This window comes from Phlebotomus papatasi, chromosome 3 (assembly GCF_024763615.1).
Source record: "Phlebotomus papatasi isolate M1 chromosome 3, Ppap_2.1, whole genome shotgun sequence".
Classification (NCBI taxonomy): domain Eukaryota; kingdom Metazoa; phylum Arthropoda; class Insecta; order Diptera; family Psychodidae; genus Phlebotomus; species Phlebotomus papatasi.
Window position 1 is genome coordinate 33,047,924 of NC_077224.1, and position 24,105 is coordinate 33,072,028.

At 34.2% G+C, this 24,105-nt stretch overlaps 1 protein-coding gene across 1 annotated transcript in view; it reads left to right on the forward strand.

The window, feature by feature from the left end:
* Positions 1–24,105, forward strand: part of LOC129805334 (potassium voltage-gated channel protein Shaw) — a 125,937-nt gene that overhangs the window by 47,003 nt on the left and 54,829 nt on the right. Inside the window, exons 3-4 of the mRNA XM_055853185.1 lie at positions 22,535–22,750; positions 22,865–23,075. Coding sequence (XP_055709160.1) covers positions 22,867–23,075 — 209 coding nt within the window. The 5' untranslated portion in view covers positions 22,535–22,750; positions 22,865–22,866. The remainder of the gene's footprint in view (positions 1–22,534; positions 22,751–22,864; positions 23,076–24,105) is intronic.

Consider the following 24,105-nt stretch of genomic DNA (forward strand, 5'->3'; position numbering starts at 1 on the left):
TGTGCGAAGCATAAATCATCCGGAGGTAGCGCGCTGTCCCCTATTATTATATAATATTTATCTTTATATTTACTCAACAAATTATAATTTTAAGAAAAATAATCGTTTAATTTCAGAAATATTCGACATCGAATTTTCGAGAATCAATTTTTCGATTAATCGGCCCTTTATTATATCAAGTAAATTTTGGGTTTTTAAAGAGTTGTAGCATTAATGAGAGCTGTCCAAATAATGTTTTTTCAAATTCTAACAATTAGAACCAGAGATATGGCTATTTCAGAATTCAATTTTTGGTCCCTTACAGCCCCCGAGGCGGTCGGGTCGGGGGGCTCAAATTTGTTTTTATCGAAAGTTCTTAGACCTAGCTATAACATACTAAAATTTGAGACCAATCGATGCCATAAGGGCTGAGTTGCAGAGAAAACAAAATTTGATGGTGTTCCAAAATGGTGAAAAGGGGTGGGGGCGGTGGGTGGATCTGAGATCACCAACTTCTAGCAAACTGTATACTTTTAATCTTTCACCGATATTCGCTTGTCGATATCTCTTTCCATTCTCTCTCCAGAAGCGTTTGTATTACTTAACATTGGCCGGCCGGACATACGGGACGGTCCATCCACGAAAAATCATTTTTTAGCCCATATGATATTCGTGTCGTGATCTATGAGTGTCAAAACGTGTAAATCCAAAATTTGGGTCCGATCTGGCGAGGTTGGATTTCACCTCGGATCATGTAAGTTAGATTGTAAAGAAACTTAGCTAAATTACTGCCCTGTAACTGTTACCTTGTAATCAACTCTTTCCTGAGTGAGTGACAGAAACTTTCTTCTGAAGCAGGATTCCGAGAAATCACAAGTGCTTCCTGTATTGCCGGGAGCGCCACAAGGTAGTGTGCTGGGGTCCATTCTGTATCTCATTTTCACTGCTGATCTTCCTGAAAATTCTTTCAATAATGGTGATCTTTGCTTATGACACGGCAATTTCAGCAGTAACCGATTTTCCGACTAAGGTTTCTGACTGAGACATTGCAGATGGGTCTCCAGGCTATCGAAATCTGTCTATGAAAATGAAAAATTAAGACCAATGAACTTAAATCAGTACAGTTTACCTTCTCTGTAAAGAGGGAAACAAAGTATTTCGTACTATATTTTAATTAATTAATTAAATGGTTTTGTGATATAACCGGCTATTGGGCTTGGTAGTAATATCGTGTGAAATGTGATATTATTTGCGTATAATTTTACGTATTAATGTGTGAGTGGAGAAATCTGAGAAACATGTCACAAATCTATAGAATTTCAACGCTACATTTTACTTTGCACGTTACGGCAACTTTGAATCCTTTTCCCTCCTAGTCATTGAGTCTTTGAGAGATGACTTTGTTGGTGAAATCACCTGCTCTGTAGCCCCGTGTTCTCATATCATTATAGCACTTTGACACACGATAAGGATTTTCGGGTGGGATTTAGCTAATCATGCTGAACGCCATGAGTACCATTGAGGGGGAAAACTTCAAGTGGCAATGCTTCACAAGCTCTTCAAAGATTTGGGGGGTGCAGAATAATCCTCAATAGTTAATTAAGTAATGTTGCTATTTGGCAAACAAATTCGCATCTTGTGATATGGCGTAGGAAAGTGTGAAATTGTATTGAAATTAGAATGTGTGAGGCATATAATTAAAATCAATGTCTTTTAGCTGGGAAGAACGAAGAGAAGTGCGATGTTATTTGCATTAATGGATGACTAGAGACTATCTCCGAGGGTGCAAATCAATCTGTTGAATCTCAGATATTCTCCAATGAATAATAAAACTGACTACATGAATGATAAATGGAAACTACGTACGGAGTATATCATACCCTTTTGTTGTGTCGTCATCACCCAAATGCCTATCCTCATTGATTTGTCTCACACGCACAAGAAATTGATGAAAGAAAATAGATACGGTGTGTAACCAATATTTGTCAGAGCAAACAAAATAAAACGATATCGTGATTGTATGCCATATATAATACAAAAAAAAATCTTGACGCATTCAGCTTTTATTCTCTTGCAATGTACCATTGAGGAAAGTTTCTTCGCTCGATTGCCACATATACAAAACAGCATACCATGAATTTTTATCAATAAACTTTTTATGGTATATACAGCTCATACCTTCTGGAAAATTTCCAGAAATAGACGAAAATTCTTCCATCATCAACCACTCAATGGCTGGAAATGTAATATTTACCAATGATAAGATTTCTGGTATACACTGCATCTGTTATTGCTGTCTCGAGGCTAAACCATTAGTGGTATCGAACCAGTCTCTCTGTATTTCAATATAGTGTTTACTCTGTAATTGGGAAATGTTCTTATCAAACTACAGTATTTTACTACCACTAGTAGTAGCATTTTACCTAATATCCTCGTTCACCATCAAATTCTTCATCAAACTCTTCGAAGAAGTTTTGAACAGAAAAGATACTTAGCTGAAACGAACTCTGTTGAGTCTTTGGGGGTGTTCATTAATTTTAAAATACTTACATCCTATAAAAAACTTTACAGCATATTCGTTGAAAATTGATTGGTACTAAAAGAAACTGTTTTACGATACGTTTTCGGTCAATAACTTCATCGTTGCTCGAAGCAACGTTGGATAAAAGGATTTATAACATTCTGACATAGTTCGCCTTTCCGATGGAAAAACTGTTCTCTTTACTGCAGTTTATAAAATATTTGATTGATTCTGATTCAAAGGCTTGTTATCAGATTCACGATATATTTTTCAAAATTCAGATGAAGCTCAATGTATGTGTGTCTTCAGATGTATTTTAAAAGAACTTCTTGTAAACTTAATCAAAATTATTGTTCACTTTATAATATATCTACAAAAATTGTTTAGCAGTGAGACAAGTAAATATTGAATGAAAATTAATTATTAACAAATTATCGTTACATAACTGGAATGAAACCGGTTTGACCGATTTACATTTGCGCCTGGTAACCGAATTTTCAAAATATAAAGCTTGTTTTTCCTCGCCCTTCAATATTATCTTGCTTCGTCTTTGAACTTTTTCCTTCGATGTCTTGTTCCGCTCTCGTAAGCTAGGTTTCTGAAAACTACTTTACTGATAATATTCATTTTTGATTTTTTTTGTGTCCACGATTGGAAAACGCGGAATTTCAAATTTTTGCAGATCAAAACTAAACCGCTTAATCACTCTAGATAGGACTGAAGTCAAAACTAATTGGATCAAAAATGGATTTAATTGGTTCCAAATGATAATGTCTGTTTGTAAATACCTACATAATTAGACACTGTCTCTAGTTTTTCTTTATTTTTCCCCAATCATTTATTTATGTATTTTTATTTCTTTCCAAACATATGTCCCAGTACAGGGACTGTAAGAACATGGATCTATTTTAATGTTCCTTCCACATCTTTAATACTTGTTTATTTTACAAACGGTTCCAGAGATTTTTTACTTTAGAATGCAATTTTAGAGAAATGAATAAGTATATTAACATTTTGTTCATAAATAACCTCAATTCTTTTACTAACATTTTTTCAAAGTCGAATGTTGAAGCCCTGCAAATAATTTCACAGTTAATTTGTAAAAAGTGTAATCAAGAATCATTAAAAACAGTGCTAAAATGCATTTTTCTTAAGAAAATTTTAGTCTTATGTTAGTTGTTTGATAATTTGAAATCAGTTTGAATCGGTAACTCAAAAACAGTTATTTCGAAATGAAATTTCGTGAGTAAAAATATTTCGCTCTGTAATCCCATAAAATAAATGCAAAACTGAAATATTTTTTATTGAAATAAATTGTTAGTGTGTGTTTTCCTTAAATTACTTTTTGTTTTTTTTCAGATTTCTCAGAAGAGAGAACTATTACATTTATCAAACTTATTTTAACTATTTTAAACTCACTGAAATAAAAACATTATAAATATTTCGACATTTCCGCATTCTGCACAGTCAAAGAAGTTTTTCAAGTTACCTCTTTTTAAACAAAAAATATTATTAATTAATTCTAATTTTAAAAATTGAAAGCCATAGACTCCCCTTCGTAATATCAACCATAAAGTTGCGTGAAAAAGATATTTGCTTTCCCAATCTCTTTCCTTAAAACATTTAATTGATTTTTGAAGCATAACAGAGTGGATTCATATTAAAATGAGTCAAATTTGCCTGTTTTGATGGTGAAATTCAAAGAGTGAGAAGCATGCTCAAATAATTATACGACCCCCCTGAATTTGTATGATGTGTATACCCTGCGTATACGGGGCGTTAATACGACTGAGGACACAGGGCGCCCAGAAGTGGGGTTAAATAATGGCACTGTGAGGGAAAGTGTGTTAGTGACCCAGATAGGGAGCTTTACCATAGGGCATTGCGCCCACCTTGGGGATGAGGAGTGGTCGCGAAAAGGACAAAAATGAACAGAGAGGATGCTCAACATGCTATCGACGTTTGCCATCGCGTCTTTTTGCGCGTCCAAGACAACATAAACGACTAAAAACGCGGGTACCTCTTCAGAAAATCGTATTTGAGCCTGAAAGTGAGACAGAATTTATGAAAAATTAAGGAAAAATTCTCCATAAGAAAATACACGGAAGGATGCGAGATGGATCCATAATAATGATGGTATACTTCACAACTTTCTTGTATCATTTCACTTTATTCAACCATTCGTTTATTATTCCATTTGAAAATTTGTAGAAAAATAAATTCAGCCCACATTTCATGTACAAGCACACGAGTGGCGAAGTATTTGTTGCGTGTGGTTAGTCCGAAAGGGTGTGGAAAAATATTGAATTTCCCATAAATAACATTCTTTGCTCGAATCATGGAAAATAATATAAACATAAATGAGAAGTAGTGGGAGGAAGTAGGAAATGTAAAATGTGAGTGCCTGCGACAATTGCTATTGATAACTTCCATTCAAGAAAGTTGATAATTACGGTTCAAGCTGGAAAAAAAGAATAATTAATAATGCAGTAATGTCCCCATGTTTTCATCCTTTTCCACCCTCTCTGTCCCGGAGAATCAATCACCTCCCCACTAACGTGATCATTTGCAGTTGTTACGCTTTCTAACCCTTCTAACCCAACAACTTATTCTGAAACATGCAATGGAGAGCGCCTGGTACCAGGCGTCTCCACAAACCGTAGACAAAACCGCTCTTCACCGCGAGTCTCAATGAATTATTCAGCCATCGGGAGCATTGGGTAACTAGTAAAAAGGTCAAAATCTATAAATCATCAATGAAACAACCAACACAGACGTGGATTTTGATGGCATAGAAACTCGCACTATCAAACCAGAGATAAGCCCGGATAAGTTTATGAAAACTGAGATTTTACTAGCAACCTCGGAGTGCTTGCAACTTGTACTACGTGCGTCATCGAGCAAAATTAATATGACAACCAAAATTAATGAAAACAGCTCTATTATGTTTTTTACTTTCTAAATTCAATTCACAATTCAGTTTGTTCACAATACAGGTTGCAAGCTCTTCAGTATTGACTGCAAGGTTATTAATTATGATGAGCTCATCTAGGTTCAATACTGATCATTACTTTGTATTGTATAGCTTATAGGAATATGCAACAGATCTAAACTATATAGAACAAGATCAAAAAAATTGTTTAAAAACATTATATCGAACTTGACAAGTCTAGTTAAGTATAATTATTTAAGTTCAGTTCGAAAGGGCTAAATACGACTTATTTTTGAAACTCCTAGATACAATTTAGAAGAAATTGGGGCAGTATTGAACATAGAAGACTTGTAAACACTGAGATTTTTTTTAAATTAGCTATTAGACTTAAGAAGACGAGACATATATGAATTCATATTTACTATAGAGATACTTTTCCATTGAAGAAATGGTCACTAAAAGTCCAAGTAATGTGGAAATAAAACTCATTGTTAATAACTATCCCGTGCTTAATATTACCCCAGTTTTTGTTATGTCAAAAAAAAACATCGCAATAAATAATATGGACTAATTTTTGTAGAAGTTTTAAAATGGATTTTACAGTTTCAGCGTTACAAGTGAGTTGGAAATATCGTCGGCTCCGAAGAGGACTATTGTAAGTCTTAAATGTAAACTTTACAGGAGAGAGCTTTAAAGTTTGACAGCTAAAATTTATTTTTATTAATTTGACTGTAATTAATATACTTTTAGCTTTTGAAATTTTTGTATCATACTTACGCATTGAATATCTTCTGGGTAACGCTACTTTTAAGTTATTTAAAGTAAAATTATGGGCAAAAAACTTGATAATTGGGCACGCTGATTTTCAGTTTTTTTCTTGTAACTTTTTCAGGAATATCTTAAATAACATAAAATTTTGTTGGGATGTAGATCTAAGGTTTTTGCAACCAATGATACCATTTTTTTTATACTAATGTAAGTAGACTTACACTAGTCTTCTTTGGAGTCGACGATATGTAGTTGTAATATTTTAAGAATTGCAAAAACTCACTAAAATGTACATTTACGTAATGGATGATCAAAGAGTAATAATTAAAACAAGAATTATGGTTATTTTATGATAGTCACGCCTTGATTGAAGGCCAGATAGTGAAAAATGGGAAATTTTTTTTTATGCAAAAGCTCTAAAATTAAGTTATATTACACTAAAATTTGAGTTTGATCTATGGCATAGAACAGAAAGACTGAGTTATTGAGAAAACTATATTAGATGGTAATTCCATGATGGACGTGGGATATTACATTAGACATAATCTTATTAATATACCTATCTGTTTAAAATAAAACAAGTGAATTTCCTACAATTAATATGATTTTGTTAAACTGAGTCTTCAAATACAAGAATAAAAAATTCTTAAAACCTTTAAATGCTTTATCCACTTTATCTGACACTGGTAAAAATAAAAGAGTCAAATTGACCCTTTTCAAAAGGATGGATCGTATTTGACCCTTTGAAAGGTTCACTTTTGTATCTCTTGAAATTTAGTATGCACATTTATCACGAATAATCATGTTTTATTGTAAACTTATTACTGATATCATATTTCTCTCATCTGAGCGAACACCAAAGATCACTTTTTCATTGTTTTTTTATTCGTTTATTCCGGAATTAAATAGATGTCAAAACTGTGACCCTTTCGAAGGGTACCTGGTGACCCTTTCAAAGAGTCAAATATGATCCATCCTTTGGAAAAGGGTCAATTTGACCCTTTTATTTTTACCAGTGGACTATCCAGTGTACGGCTTATCAATATGCTTTTACTTTTTCTTAAATGCATGATATTAATTTGTTATATTTGACAGAAATTCTTTATATAGATCCAAAAAATATATTTCAAATTTAAGACAAATGGTAAACATCTCCGCTTCAAACATATCTGTTCTGACTTTGTATCAGTTTAATGATTACAGATTTTCAAAATTGAAATCTGGTTAAAAATTCTCATTTTCGAAAAAAAATTGCATTGTTAGGTATGAATTTAATTTTGTTCCAAAATAAAAATTCCAGTCACTGAAGAACCATATCGGGATCGAAAGCTCTGGGCAAGTCTGACCAAAGTCGTTTTCCACTTTGGGTGACAATTTTTTCGCTGGAGAAGATCGGAGATACCCCCTATCAAGAAAAGTGCGCCAATTCCCATCGTTCACATTACGCTCTTAGCAATTACCCCACACCAATTGGATGAATCGAATTAATTGGCATTAGATGGAATGTGTCGCTCAAAGCACGATTTCACCATTTTAATAGGAAATTTATTTTATTTATTTATTTATTTAATAAAGAAAACCACACAATAGACTTCTAAGTCCCTGACATTCCCGTCTCAAGTATTTAATAAAACCACAGAGAGAGTTCAGACGTTCTGGAAGCAGGTTGGAATCGAGTTAAAAATGTAGATCCTGTGTACAAAGATAGTTCGTTGGAAAGTACTTCGCGATCTCGGCACCATGAAACACCGACACCTGACAAACGCCCCCAACTTAGGAGACAGATGAGGTAGGACGGAGTTGAGGTCAGAGAAAGGCGTAGGATAAGGAGCATAGCTCTAAATTCAAGTTCAAGATACTGAGGCAGGTCACACCCCACAACAGACCGGGATACAGGAGAAATATGGTCACTCCGCTTCAGATTGTAAATAAACCGAAGACAGTCATTGTGGGAGACTTTAAGCTTGCGAATAGACTCAGCGTCAGACTGAAAGAATAACTCACAGCCATAAGTTAAATGCGGCATAATGAGGGACCAGACAAGCAACAGCCGAGTGTCGGTAGGAATAAGATCCTTATGCCGCCGCAGTGAGTACAAAGAAATGCCAACTCTATGGCATACATGAGACATATGTGATCCGACCAAGTCTGATCCCCATTTAAGATCACACCCAGGTCCTTAACCGACTGATTATATGGAATGGGAGTGCATCCAATGCTCAATACCAGCAGCAGAACTCTGATGCTTCTCTTCAAAATAACAATTGCATATACAATATTCTCCTTTTTCTCTGAATGTCTTGAGACATTCTTTAAAAGGTCATAACAAAAAAAATCTTAGATTCGTTTCCAAAAGAAACTACAAAAAACTATGCTTTGGAAAAGAAAGAGGAAAGAGTAAGAGAAAGAAGAAAAAAATATAACCTTCTAGAAAATAAGAGCTCACCAAAAACCAGAAGTTGATATTTTTTGTTGTTTGACTTCAGCCCGATAAGAAGTTGGAATAAAACGGATTATTCATATTGCTCTCTATCTTTAAGTTAGAGACATAAAAGGATGAGTAACTCTAATAAATATGACTTGTCTAACCATATCTATGAAAAGTTCACTAAAAATGTCAAAAACATTAATTCTATCGGATATGGAATTCTTTGAAAAAGTAACACTTTCTTGTTTCCTGTTTATTTACATATTTCTTCAAAATCTTCACTTCCAAAAGGATATAGGGTGAAAGCATAATGTGTTACTTCTCTTCCGCATATAAATCGAAATGGCGTGTACGTGAGAGCAAATTGTAGCAAATATATAAAGTTGTATTTTAATCGAAAATCGATTCTACAGTCTCACGAATGTTGCCACTCAACTCATTCAGGTGGCAATCGAAAGGTAGTCCATCGCGGTACTTTTCACCATGGCTCACATGCGAGAGGTCATGAACCCCATACCCTCCAAATTCCTTCGACAGTGCCACGAAAGGGCGGAACCGCGACGTGAACGACTGAAACATTGTTGATTTGTTCACGGGGCTCAGTCGCGAATACTTTGGGCACAACTCAATCTTTTTGTTGCTATTGTAGGAGCAACGAGGCAATGGAACTGAAGACGGCACAAAACAGAGTTCCATGTATACGAGAAATGGATCTGCGGTGTGTGAATCCATGCGCAAAAAGAATGAATTTTGTGTCCAGAAGGGAAGTCTGTTGGAATTTTGTGAATTTCTTTCATGAGAACGTGGTGAGCATCACATTTGAAATTCTCAGAATCATTCTCCATATAAATTTTATAAAGCTCTTCATCCCTCACGACCCAAAAAAGTTACCCTGACTGAGTTGTCACATTCAATATCGCGGGAACCAACGAAACACTATGGCTATACCACTTTAAATTTTCTATACTTTGGTCACACAAAATTGAGATAAATTTAGAATTAATTAAGTATAAGATTACAATTCAATCACAATTCACATTTACTTGTGTGAGCTTATAGGAGCTGTGATTCTTTCAGTGTAACTTCAATTTTTTTTGGAAATATGACAAATTTTGATAAAAACTTTCTATAATAAAAAAAATTGCTTCATTCTTGAATGGTTAAGCAGCTGCAAAGTATAGAACTTTTACCCTTTTACTGCTCTAACTCTACGGAGAGAGCAGTATATATAATCCCTAGATTTTTTCATCCACCCAAATTTCCACCTTCCACCCCTCGAAGACCCCTTTTCTCAACAAATCTTCACGTTTCAGACGATTTCTGAGAAATGTCGTCACGCTGTTTGTCCGTCTGTCCGTCCCACCGTCGCCAGCTCTAGAGGCCAAACAGTTAGAGATAGAGACTTGGGACCTTCAGGAGACCCCCCCATAAGTCGACCCAAGGATCGTTAACATGCTCCTCATTTTCCCCCACCCCTTCCCTTCCCCCCAAAACTATGTTTTTGGGATTGCTCAAAAACGCGTTGTGCGATTTTCTTCATTTTTGAATATGTTTTAGAAATTATCCAGGCGGACATTTCGTCCTTATACGAAAATGCCGTTGAATCATTCCTAATAAAGGTTTTTCAAGGTCAAAGGTTAAAAAGACACTAGAGAGCGCATTTATCAAGCATATGGGGTTATGCTTGGAGTCGTTGGAAAGGTCTTGAAATTTCCTATACAACTGAACCGATTCTAATCGGTTTTGTATCGGTAATGAACTGGTTCATAACCAATACAAAATTTTTATCTGAAAATCAATCCAATTACTTTTAAAATATTTTTGGGGGATCTTTTTAGAGATTTATGAATCGGTTTCATTCGATTGAGAACCGGTAAATGGTAAATGATGCGAAAATATTTTTAGGTATAGCATCTAAGTCACAAGTTCGAGCATTTCGCAAAGCCTGGAACGCTTTGCCACCGCTTTTTTTTTAATGCTTTATATGAATAATTTTGTACAATGCAAGCCAAAATAAATTTTAAAAATATGCACTAGGCTTAGACCATTCTATACTATGTTGAAAATTTCTTTCTTTGTAAAGTATTTCTTTTATATTAATTATTTTGACGTCTTAAAAGACTATCTTACGGACGTCTGATTTTTTTGCACCAAGTATTCGATTTCATTACCGCAAAAGTCCAACTCGAGACCACTCTACCCAAAAACTGTTTCTCCTGCCACATTATTCCTCAAGTCAAGAGAAGAAACGTTTTACAAAATATTAAGCATATGGTCTGTGTGTCTTCTGGTTTCTAGACTTTGAGTTTTTTTTTCAGATAATTCTAAGAAACTGCTTTATACTTTTTGAGTTTAAAGTCTCGTTAAACAATGATTTTTTAATGCTTTTACGAATTTTTCTTGACTTGGAGAAAAGCATAAAGTAATTTTGTAAAGTAAGTTTAAAAACGGTTTTTCCAAAATTTGACAACACAATCTATTGCGTAGAAATATGTTGATGGTATTTAAAATAAGCCCAGATAAGCTTGCGGGAGCCATGGGACCTCAAAATGCGTGCAACTTTAGGTGCTTGCAGTTCGAAATACTTAAAAATTAACAAGTGGTGAACGGAAAAGACCGTCTTGTCTCTTTCAATTTTTATTCTCCGTTCACCACTTGTTATACCCCATTGGGCCGTACCTCATCAAATTACTTAAAAATTCGAATGTGAATAGAATTTTGGGGATAAATATTTTGGAGACAGAAATGTATAAAATTGGCTCGACTCTATTCATTACCCCCAATAATTCAATTAACAATCGAATTTTCAAATATTTCGAGGTGCAAGCACCTGGAGTTGCACACACTCCGAGGTTGACTGAAAAAAAATCTTAACTACCATAAGCTTTTCTGCGCTTTTCTGTATGATTCTTTCATATTACTTTTTATCTTAAAAAAAATCGTAGGAGTCTAAACGGGTTTTGTCTTGTTAACAAAAAGTGCTTAAAAAGTTATCTAAAAATAAATGTGAAGATATCCCTTTCTAGACCGAAAATATTTAGCTTTGCGGCCGTAGTGTTAAGGGAAGACAGTCTTTTTGTTCTTTTTGGTTTGTGCTTATTGTCACTTTCATTTGGCGCTTTCTATTATTCAAAATAAAAATGTTAAATTATCGACACAAGATGTAAGTAATTCATGCTCTCGTGAATTTGAACTCGTACATCTTTCAAGAATCTATCAACAAATATGAGATGGATCAGAGGTACTTGACCAGATAGCAGCATGGCAATAGTTGTGATTATATTATTTATTTTTGTGCTAAATTGCATATTGTAAATACTCGAATATTATGATTTAAGCACGCAAACGAAAAGTTACACAAACTGAAGAAAAGCTAGCTATGTAGTTTTCCCAGTTTTTCCTTTCCTTCTAGTTTAATCCTTCCTGTAACGTTATCAATGAATTGTGACATGAAAATTTTCATCCTTATTTGCACTTAGTTTCATCCGCAAAGTTTCATTCTCATTATTTTAAAGTCTTTAAATGTGCTTAATTTAAATATAATGTGCTATAACATTGCACTAAAACTTTGACTTTTAGATTATCCTTGGAAAATAACAATATTTGCTTAATGCAAGTACTTTGCTGAAAACCAGAAAAAGCATATTCATAAAAAAATGCAGCATTAGCAATAAAAGTTACGATAATTGCAACGTCGTTTTCTTCAAAACCTTCCAAGATAAAATCTTCTTATATATAGAATCATATCTATCTCTTACTCTCTTTTCGGAGGATAATGATGTTTATTTTCTTTATATATTACATATTAAGTATTTTTGTTCTTTAGAGAATTCTGCATTCTACGAATATTCAATTCTTGTGAAGAATTTGTATCATGTATAATGGGAATAAAAGCGAGATGCAAAACTTTCTCATTTGTCTGAGAAAAGAGAATACCGCTGGAAATTTTTCAGAATGAAATTTTGTAAATTCTTTCAACTTGTGTGTGAGACATGAAAACCCATAAAGCATATCTACATATGTATCGCAGTTTCAAGCTGAACTAACAATATATTCAGTTCCCCTTTAACAAAGTCGTCGAAAAGATTTATTTTTGGGAACGTAGGAAGTTCTGTGTGAAAGTGTTCGTTTTTGCAGATGTTCCCGCTAAATTGGCTAAAAATACAGGTTAAATGGAAAAGAATACTCGTCTAATTGGTGGTTAACTGCTCCTAAATGGATATGGAGGAATCTTATTGTTTTAGTTGTCGTTCATCCATTGTTGGAAAAACATCCAAATATTGTCCCATTTTGGCCGTTTTCCTCTTACACAATTGCCATCCTCTTTCACACCCCAAGCTTTTGATATCGCCTATAAGGACACAAAAGAGGGAGCTGAAAGTTAAATAAATAGGCACTGTGCAAACAATAGAAAAGGACACTAATATAGGCCACATTGGGGAAAGAATCATCTCATTCCTGTGATTATATTGTGTATCTTTCTTTTGTGATTTTTATTAAATTTCTGTTATTGTTTGTTCCTAAAAACAAATCCCACGGTTTGAAAGAGACAAACATTAAAGATTTTAATTAATTCTTAGATAAGTTAACCTCACAATAAAGGGTTACCAGAAACAATATAAAATGCATAATTTACAGGGATAAATCTTATAAAAGTGATTTCATCTGCTAAATTGCCTGGATTTAAAAAGACGAAATACTTCTAAGAATGCCTTCAAACCCTCATCAATCACTTCATAGCTTTTTAGATGTTTAAAATTTACACACTAAAGACACCTTTTCCAAAAATATAGCAGATATTTAGAGAAGCACTTTAGATAACATTTTCCCTGACTCAGATCCCAGAAGGGATCATCCAATTTCCGAACTTGATGACCTAGACTCCTAAATTGACTAAATCATCCTTCTGAAATACTCTTGCACTTAAGCATCATAGCAAAGCATTGAGGGTTGTAAACCCATGCATTAAGAATTCCTATAGTAAATATATTCTATAAAAGCTGTATTTTGAAAGAATTTAACCCTTAAATAACTCCGAAAACAAGTTATAAAACAAACTCTAAAATAAGTTGGGCTGAAAATATCCGATTAGGGGTAAATCAAAGGGTTAATGTTCTATTGAAAGCATCAGATGGTACCTTATAACACTGTCTTTTTTATGTGTAGTATTAAATTATAAAGAAACGTTGCAGAAGCGTTCTAAATATAAGTATTTTACTGTTCCTCTATAACGTTAAGCCTGATAATTACAATCGTTCGTTCAAGATAAACTTACTCTGAGGATTTATTGCAGGCTTTAAACTAAAGTAGTGTTGGAATACTGTTATTAGCAGAAGTGCAATACATGAATTAATTTACATTTGCATGCAAATCTACTGGGGTTTTATGTATAATTAATCACTCTTTGTCAGGTGTTTGTAACACTGCCCCGCACAGTATTATGGAAAAATGGGATAATTCAATAGTGGGATTCTTAACAATTTAACCAATATTAATTTCCTTATAAAATTTCGTGAATTTTGAATTCTCTCAAACTTTACCAAAGTGTTCCTCGCATGCAACTCAAGATATAGGGTAGTTAAAAATGAATCTTAAATTTGCCATAATTCCTACGACTCTTTAGAATATTATGACTTCATAAAACCACTGTTAGTTGCATTGAGATCAAAAATAGATTTTTGAAAATTTGGTAGAAATTTAAATAAGACATTTAAATAGAAGACTTCTTTTTGCATTTTAAAGTGTTCCTGATCCCATTTTAATATAAAAGTGATTGCTAACTATATATAATTTAGTTACTACCTACAATTTATATAAAGAGGAAAGTGGTATAGATCCAAATAATGAGATCATATAATTATTACATAAAACATCTTAATTGTTCAGACAGGAACACTGGTAAAAATAAAAAGATCAAATTAATCCAAATTTGATCCTTTTGCAAAGGATGGATCAAATTTCAAACTCTGAATGCATATTTATTAAAATAGAACATGTTGATTTGATCCATCCTTTGCAAAAGACTCAAATTTAGATTAATTTGATTATTTTATTTTTACCCAGTGAATGCTTGTCAGACATCCTACTATGAAGTTAATAATACCCAGATTTTGAGCAAAAGTCTTTTCAGCCTCAAAAGCTTAAATAATACCTAGATTTTATTTTAAAGTTTAAAGATTTGCTCCAGTATCTTTGAATGGAGTGGGCAGCAAATAATGATGATATTTGAGGCAAAAAAAAGAACAGAGATGGTGTAAAAGAGGCAAAGGAAAATGGGGTGGAAAAGAAATGTCAATAAAAACACTTCCTTGAATTTGTGCTTGCAGCGTGAACTGAAGTACATTGAAATAGCATTGGTGTAAACGAAGCACAGAGTTAAGTGGAAGCTTCTCAATTTCGAGAAATTTTATTGAAAGCATTCCACCATTGCTGTGAAAATAGCAAGATAAAATGGGCAAAAAGGCGCACACCAGCAGACCAGAGTTGATGAATAAAATAGAATTTTCACCTTGTTACACACTTTATCAATAAAGTCTCGACTAACATGCCTTCCGCTTTATCTCTATTTCCCACACTCTTAGCCCACTACTTCTTCTTTATCTTACTTCATAAAGTTGAATTTTTATTTATAAAGAAAATCACAATGTGAATGTCTTCTATCTCTTAGCTTTCCACATCAACGGAGCATGTCAGAGGAAATTCTTAATAAATTCACCAATACCATAATCCTTGCAAAATTTCATGCCTCCTAAATGGGCTCGCACATTGGCAAAGTATTAATCTCAACTCCTTGCCCTTACTCGATATTAAGCTTTTTTAACTAAAACTTGTAACACGAATGCTACAATCCCTACACCGAAACATGTTGGAGCATCTTTTCTCGCTAGACTCTCTGAAAATGGACCCTATGGCACCATTACAAAGCCGCGAATCAGGCATCCTCACATCTTCAGGGTTGAAGTCCGACTGATGACCATGTCACATATAAGATTAATATTAAGATTAATACTTTCTGAACTGGGAGAACGGCAAAAAAAGATAGCAAGTGGTTATCATGCCTCTCACTCGCGTTTCGCTCGAAAAGTGATCGTATCACATTTGGCATCCATGGAAGATTGCTCGAATTACCTATAATAAGATTCAGACAACAATTAATACGAAAAGTAACATCTTACTCATCGTTATTAGTCCATAGAGTGTACTCTTTCTTACACACGTGATTTTCTATTTGAAATTTTACATACTATACACCTCTCTTTCCGTTTTTTCTTATTCTTAGTATTAATCTTATATGACACCACGGTAAGGAGCAGATTTGTATACGCTTGGGATAATCCATCGTGAGCTCACTGCTGTATCTATCGGCGGAGGTTAGCGATACAATGCCTCTGAAGTTAGTCGTTATAGCACCCCTCAGAATCGCCATCCCAACTGAACAGTGATTACAGTTGCGTTGTCTTAAAAAAGTCTTCGTCAGGATGGGTGTTCTCCCTCCAACTCCTCTAGACTCGAGCGAGAGTCCTACTACAAATTGGATTAAGATTTCTGGAAAAGGTTAATTTGTGCAGTTATCTCAATACTCTTGCGACTGTCTTATTCTAACTTGCCTATTTTTTATTTTCTTCAAACACCCCTTATTCCGATGTCAAGAAGCTAAGTCAAATTTTACTATCTTTTTATGAGACCTTAGAGCTCTAAATAAAAAATAAATTTAAGTGATCCCTTATCTCAGTTGGCGATTAAAATATTTCTTAAAATAAAAATCTAAAAAAAAGCTGTATAGCTCTTAGGAGTGAGTAACTTGTTGTCCCAGGGCCTGGAACACGGTGTCACGCTGATTATTCGTGTATTCGTTCATCCGTTTATTTCTTCAACCATTTGTATGTTATCAGAGCCACAGGTAAATCAGTTATAGACAAAAATTCTGGTCTGTTAGGAGACCCCCCGGAGACCTCCCTCTCCCAGAGATTATTAACATGTTCTTCATTCATTCTCAAACCCTTCAAAACCATGTTTTTACGTTTAAGAGGTTATCTACACTGGGGAAAATTTAGATGGAATTTTCCATATATCCTGTGTTTAGATTCTGCTTCTTCAAGAGATAAAGGTAATTCTATAGAAATTTTCTATAGAATCTATTATCAATTGAATTAGAAATCGATTCAAATCGGTCGTGAAGCTAAACTTAAAAAGAAAATGCGCGGTGGATAAAACTTTATGAAATCCACGAGTTCAAGGATTTCTCAAAGATTATCGATATGCATTTTCTCGTGAATTTGGACCACTACGGACTTTATGAATATAGGTAAATGATGTGAGATTACTTTAAATGAGATATACATTTTAAGTTCCAAATCGAATATTAGAAATTCCGATTTAACTTAGAATGAGAATCTCATCTGCACTAAACTGAATAGGATTTATCTCTGGCCTAGCCTTTTTTGTCTCATCAGTATCTTCAGGATAGACTGATGTGTGTCAAGTCAAAAAGAAAATTTTCCCTTTTAATTGATGTGGGAAGGATGAAAAAAGAGCAGTTTCCCACAGAAATTTGGTGTATATGCTATGCCAGAGGAAAAATCGTTGGTTGACGGAGAATAAAATCAACATCAAAAGAGTGCTTTACATGAGAGTCAGGCGTTTTTGTCACAAAACTCACTCAAAGCAGATATTTGGTTAATGGGCGGATAACTACGAAAAATAAGTATTAGTCTTTTCAGAGCCTCTTCACTTTACTCTTCCTTTTTTTCGCTAAGGGCAAAATATTTGATATCTTTAAAAGATTTATACTTATGAGGGTGCGGTCAAAGGTGATCGCTGCACCCAAGTCTCTTAATTGGGCCCATTATGCACATACTAAAATTTACCCTGTTAAGGGCATGGTGTGTCAAGCCAGATCGTTCTCTAGATAGACATCTTTAATAACTTTAACCTACAAATAATTGTAAATCAAGCCTTCTTTATAACCTTTATTCAAACGAAATAGATAAAATATAGCAGTATTATTTATTTATTATAGCATGAAATTAAGATTTTTGTAAAACTGTGAACCATTACAAACCATAACCATAACTTATATCACTAAATTTAAAACAAAAGCCTTTTACTAGACATCACTGAGAAAAAAAAGAGGGTGTGATTAACTTTTTTTCCTCATAACTTTAACACGTTTTAGGAGTAAAAATATATCAACATTTTTTAATGTTAATTTTACACCTTTTGAGGGTAAAATCAACATGAAAAAAGGGTAACTTTAACCCCCAATACACCTAAAAAGGGTAATATTTACATCGATTTCGGATCAATACTGCAGGGTAAAATTAACATTTCCGGAATGTTATTTTAACTTTTTCGGACTTCTCTCTCAGTGTACAGACATCTTTTCATTGAGAAATAGAAAATAGACCACGTCTCTACAATTTTTCAAATTTATCATGAACTTAATGCCCAACGCACAATAACTTTTGTTTAGTAAATATATTTTTGACATTTCAATGAGAATGAGTGAGATCTAGATCTAGTCATTTCGCTCACTCTCATGAAAAAATTTAGAAAATATGTTCACAAACAAAAGTTATTCTGCGCTTGTCATAAGGCTAGGGATTCATTGCTATTTACTGATTCGATTTTGAGTTTCCGATTTTGAAGCACTTAAATCGCATAACTTTTCAGAAATTGTTAACCCCTTTAAATAATATGACAACAAAAAAAAAGTACGACTATTTAGCATTTTAGAGATATTGTATCTAGTACACAGAAAATCACATTTTGGTGTAGTTTATGTAAACAAGCTCAGGATACAAACATTGTATTTTCTATTTTACTGTCAACTTTGTTTCTCAATAAATTGAGGAATGTCATATCGCGAATGCGCTTTCTCTATGTAAACCTCTCTTCCAGTTTCTAATCTTACTGCGGTACTCTGCAGATTGTGTGAAAAAGTAAATATCACAATCATTAATCATATACAATATTCAAATAACATCATCTCCTTTCGTGGAAAATATGGAGAGAAAACACTATTTGCAAATAAATTTGTTTACCCTCAGAGAATGCATACCCAATAAATCTTATGAGATTTTTATTAGAATTTTCGAGCTTTTGAGCTTTCACTGACTTTCGGTCTTATGTAAACTAAATAGTCATATATTCTTTGTATATTGTCATAATTCTGGCAGATGTGAGAGAAGGAACACCATCCTCTAAACATCACAATTGTGTGGCAGAATTTTGAGCATGATAAATAAATTCATCTCTGACATCTACTTAATGTTCCAAAAAGTAACCAACAGTTGAGATGGGATAAGAATGATACATCAGGAGTTATCAATGATGAGGACAAGCACAAGACTGCGAAAATGTAAATGAGGAATCTCAAAGTTTTCTCGCCAGCAGTCAAACAACCAGGCGCCCCCATCCATAACAAAGAGACACAAAAATAAACTCTTCCCTCTTACTTAATTTCCATCGTCAGCTCCACCCATATCCACGGTGGATGGACTTGAAGGTATTATTATGGCATTTGTGGGGAGAGTGTATTAAAAGTTGGTCTCTCCAACGCCCATTGAAAAGTTTAATCCAATTCACTTTGTTTAGAGGCTAAATAATACATCGTTGAGAGATGAACAGAGAGCCCACAAAGAAATTTCTATTTTGTTGCAAAATTTTCGGGGCTTTTCATCATTTCCATCTCTTCTTACGCCCAGCGAGTATTAAGTCACGAATAATCGTGCAAGATAAATGAAATAAAATAAATTGCAAAGTTGTGGATCCTAAATTGAAATGTAAAACAATGTGAGCAGAGTACTTTCATTTGTATACACATCTCCTACCACCATTAACCTCCGTCTCTTTCTGGACCAAGAAAAGAATTGTACACCTAAGCTTAAGGATAATTTACCACAAAACTTTGGGCTGTTTGGCAGAAATTTTGTTTGTTTATAATCCACAGAGTTGTTCATAGAGTTATGCCTTTAGAACGAAGAAATGTAGTTACCAAGGGGTAGCCTCATTAGAATTAAGTTGGTGAAATATAAAGTCCAATATATAATAAGTTTTATTGCATACTAAGGTAAAGTGCGTTTGATTCGACCGGTTCTTCGACTCGAGCGGTGGTCAATATTTGAATATTTGATGGTGAATTTCTATAAAATTGTCACTGATTCGTATTTATTTATGGAATAATTGACCTATTAATGTTAGATCATACGCCAAATATTAGTGCAAATATAAATAAATTGAATAAATAATTCTACCGGTCGACTTGAGGGCACTTTATCTTATAAAGATAGATTACACTAAATTGAGCAATGTTTAAGAAAGCTAGTTATAAGCCTAGACCAGCTTATTGTAGGTCCGACTCTTAACGTGAGCAAACCCGGATTGCATGCAAATTCAATTTGGAACTAAAGATGAGAGATATTATACAGCAATTTGGAATTAAATTTCTTAACAATTGCAAACTTTTTATTTAAATAAAAAGATCGAGGATGTAAATGGACTCACAGAAATGAAGATTGTGGAATATAAAACAGAATCTCCTCTATAATTTTGCCCCAAAACTTGATCTTATTGGTTACTCGGTAGCCAAGATAATTCAATTTATTTGTTTCGGTACACATTTTTTGACCACAGTGGGCACTTTGTCCATGTGACGAAGTACAGCAATATCTAAGAATGATTGAATTAATCATTCTTGTAAACCTTTATTTTTAATAACGTAGTCGAGTAAAATTCGTCATTATCAGCACATGCATACTTTCGCAGCGTTATTGTAGGAAAATTTTGACGCTATCACTGCGCCACCTGTGGTGACCTTTTGAACTTCTATCTGAAAGTGCTCATCGAGACGAAACCAACAAACCGAAATTTAGGTCAAAATGTTAATTAGAGCCGGAAATATAGGCCAGTCAATTTTCGAACTTTGACCCTTTATAGCTCGGGTCAGAGGTTATAATTGACTTAAGTATTTTTTTTTGTTTGATAGGTATAATCTGCGGCTACAGCATACTAAAATTTCATCCCGATGCACAATAGAGTTTTTAAGTTATTTAACTTAGAAAATTGATTTTTTTCTTATTAATAATAGCACCCCTAGCGATGGTTTTATGAACTTGCTAGAAGGGGAAGTGGCATTTCACGAGAGCTTCCCAAAATGTCTTCACTTTTTAAATTCCGACAATTAGAACCAGAGTTATGGTAATTTTAAGAAATCTTTTCTGAACCCTTATAGCTCGGGCCAAGGGGGTCAGGGTACCTTAAGTTTGGTACTGATCGAAAGCTCTAAGGGCCAGCTATAGCATACAAAAATAGGTGTGATTAGAAGGTATCACACCTAATTTAAGCCCGATAGGTGCCATAGGGGTGAAGCTATTGAGAAAACAAAAAATGGGGTTATTCAAAATGGCGGATAGAGGTTTGGGGGTGGGGGGTCAATGCACCATGTTGGAATTTTCACATAATCTAGGACAGTCTTTTTTCTTTTTCTCCGTACCCCCCTCCTATCCCTAAAAACCCATATGTTTTTTGGTTTATTTCGAAAACGGCTCCTACAATTTTTTTCATTTTCGAATATGTTTTAGAGGTAGTCCAGGCGAGTATTTCGTCCTGGGACACCTATGTTCGAAAACCTTTTCCATATTGAATTTTCGAGCATCAAACGTTAACCACTTTGGAGGGCCTATTTTTCAACCGAGCTTAAAATTGGATTTTTTTTTAAAAGATCTTCAAATTTCGAACCCGACTACATCGGACTTAATCGGTCACGAGTCGGTATAGTACCTTTAATGATTTATTTTTTTCAGATTTACTTTTTTATTTGTTCAAAATCTTGCTACTCATGCTAAAATATTCTAAAACCCACTTTTCTTAAGCAATTTTTTATTTCAGAATGAATTTTTAAATTTATCAATAATTTTAATGGGTACTAAATCGTGTACCTACAAAGCGTGAGGAAAATAATACACGAATAGCTGTTTTTCGCGAGTTCGAGCACTCTGCAAAGCTGGGATGCTTTGCCAACGCTTTTTGATGAGAATTGTTCGTATTGTGTAGAGATCCTTAAAATACTGAATTTGAAACTAATATTTATTTAATCTCTTCTTTCAAATACATAATATATTGCAGAGAAGTAACTCCCTCTCTCGTGAAACAAAACTTCTTATTATAGTACTTCATGAGTTCAAAGCGTTCAAAGGCTTGAAATCAAAGTATTGCTTATTACCACTTTAAGTATCTGTTCCTTTGTATAGACAGAGCCACAGAGAATTGTTGTTGTAAGCAAAACCAATTAATACAAAGTTACCTCGAATTATACGTGTGTATAAAATCGTTAAGCTAATAGCAAGAAGCATCTTATTAGAATAAAGCAGAAATATATAAAATATTGATATTATTAATATAATGACAAACAGATGAATATAAATTTCATAACCAGTACAACTCGAAAAATAAAAAAAAAATGGTTATATTATACTAATATAACATATTATTACTACTTTTCCCTTTTTTAGTATAAGCGGTATCTTGAGGAATATAAATAAAAGGAAATAATGAAATATCCCAATTCCTCCATCTGTCCCTAGTCCCTCATGTACCGGTATTTGTTTGGTTTTCCCCTCTCCACGTCTTGGTCTTTGGATAAAATAGTTGAGCCAGAGGATGTCCTTGATGTTGGGATTTTCGGGTGCTTCGGGTGGCTTGTGGGTTTGGAATGATAGTATGTTTGAGTATTAAATTCATTGGCCAAATGTTAGAATGACTCCCAAAAGCACACAAATCAAACAAATGTCTTGGAGTGAGTATTTGAATGGGATCTCTTGAGCTTCCTCCCCGAATTTAGAGTTGTTTATTTATTGGTTATTTATTGACAAAGCATTTCTAATTCTGAGCATCAATCTTATTGCAGGACGATGGACGTGGCATGGCTGGGGAGTTGCTGTTGGATGAAGAATCACTTCACTGCCACAGACCAGCGCGTTGTTTATAGAAGAAGACGAAAGTGTCCAATTGCTCGAGAGCTTCTGTGGAGTCTGGAGAGTGTCGGTATTAGCGTCTCTCTCTGTCATCACATAAAAATTAAATTAATGTGCTGCCTGTGGAGTGATTAAAAAAGCACCCAACAGTAAGTGTCCATATCCCCTTTCTCAGCAATATGAAGCGAGAGAGCAGTTTTTATTATGAATCCCCCATACTTCAATCGACCGTGAAATAATCGTAAAAACACCAATCTCTGCAGCCATGAATCTCATCAATATGGATTCGGAGAACCGGGTGGTCCTCAACGTGGGTGGGATTCGGCATGAGACCTACAAGGCGACTCTCAAGAAAATCCCAGCCACAAGATTGTCGCGACTCACCGAAGCTCTGGCCAATTATGATCCCATCCTCAATGAGTACTTCTTCGATCGACATCCCGGAGTTTTTGCTCAAGTGCTCAACTACTACAGGTGAGTAACCACAGACTTTGTTTAATTTACCATCCTAAGAATGAATGAATTTTGCGTCTATTTGATCCAATGCAATTGTACTCCTACAATAAACTAAATTTCTGTGATCAGAGCCAAATTTGGCCAAATTTGGCCAAATTCGATATTAGTAAGTGTCGGGGTACAGTGCGTTGGTGTAGAGGCGGATGGGATCCATCGTTAGAAAGATTCTTGATCTTAGATACAATATATACTAAAATTAGGGAATTTCAGTGCTTATGAAATCGCTTCATAAACACCGAAAATACAGTCCGGTCGAGACATTTTTGATTATAGCTCAAGTCAGGGAATATCGAGCGAGGAGTGCGACCCATCATTGGAAAGGTCTCGACCTGATCTAAAATATACTAAAATTCAATAAGAAAAATATAGTCTATTTTTCGAAATATTCGACATCGATTTTCGAATAATCGAACCTTCGATTAAATCAGAAGCATTTGGAGTGTTCAGAAGAGTTTAGCGTTTAATGAGAAGCTTCCCAATATCAACAAAGTTTTTCAAATTCTAACAATTAGAATCGGTGATATGACCATTTAAAATTCAATTTTTGACCCTTATAATTCGGCTTAGGGAGGTCATGGGATTTTATAGTATTTTTAATCAAGAGCTGTTAGGTCCATCTATAACCATACCGTAAAGATCTAAAATGGAAATCATAACTTAAACTGGAAATTGCATGAAGTCTATACAAAAACAACCATCTTATAACGGATGATTTTTTTTTGAATTTTTTGGACTATAAAATTGCCTTAAACAATATAAACAATCCCAACTAAAAGATTCCTCACTATTTTTAATATTTTAAAGAGAATTTCGTTAAAGCTTTTATTAGATTCTAATACGTAATTTATGTTTTCTAAAAATTTCCAGGAAACAAATATGATAAAATAGCGTGGTAAATTTCATTTTGCAAGAACAAAGACTTGAATACTGCCAGTAAATTAGAGACGTGTGTTCATTTTTATATATATAAACACTCTTATATCTGTGT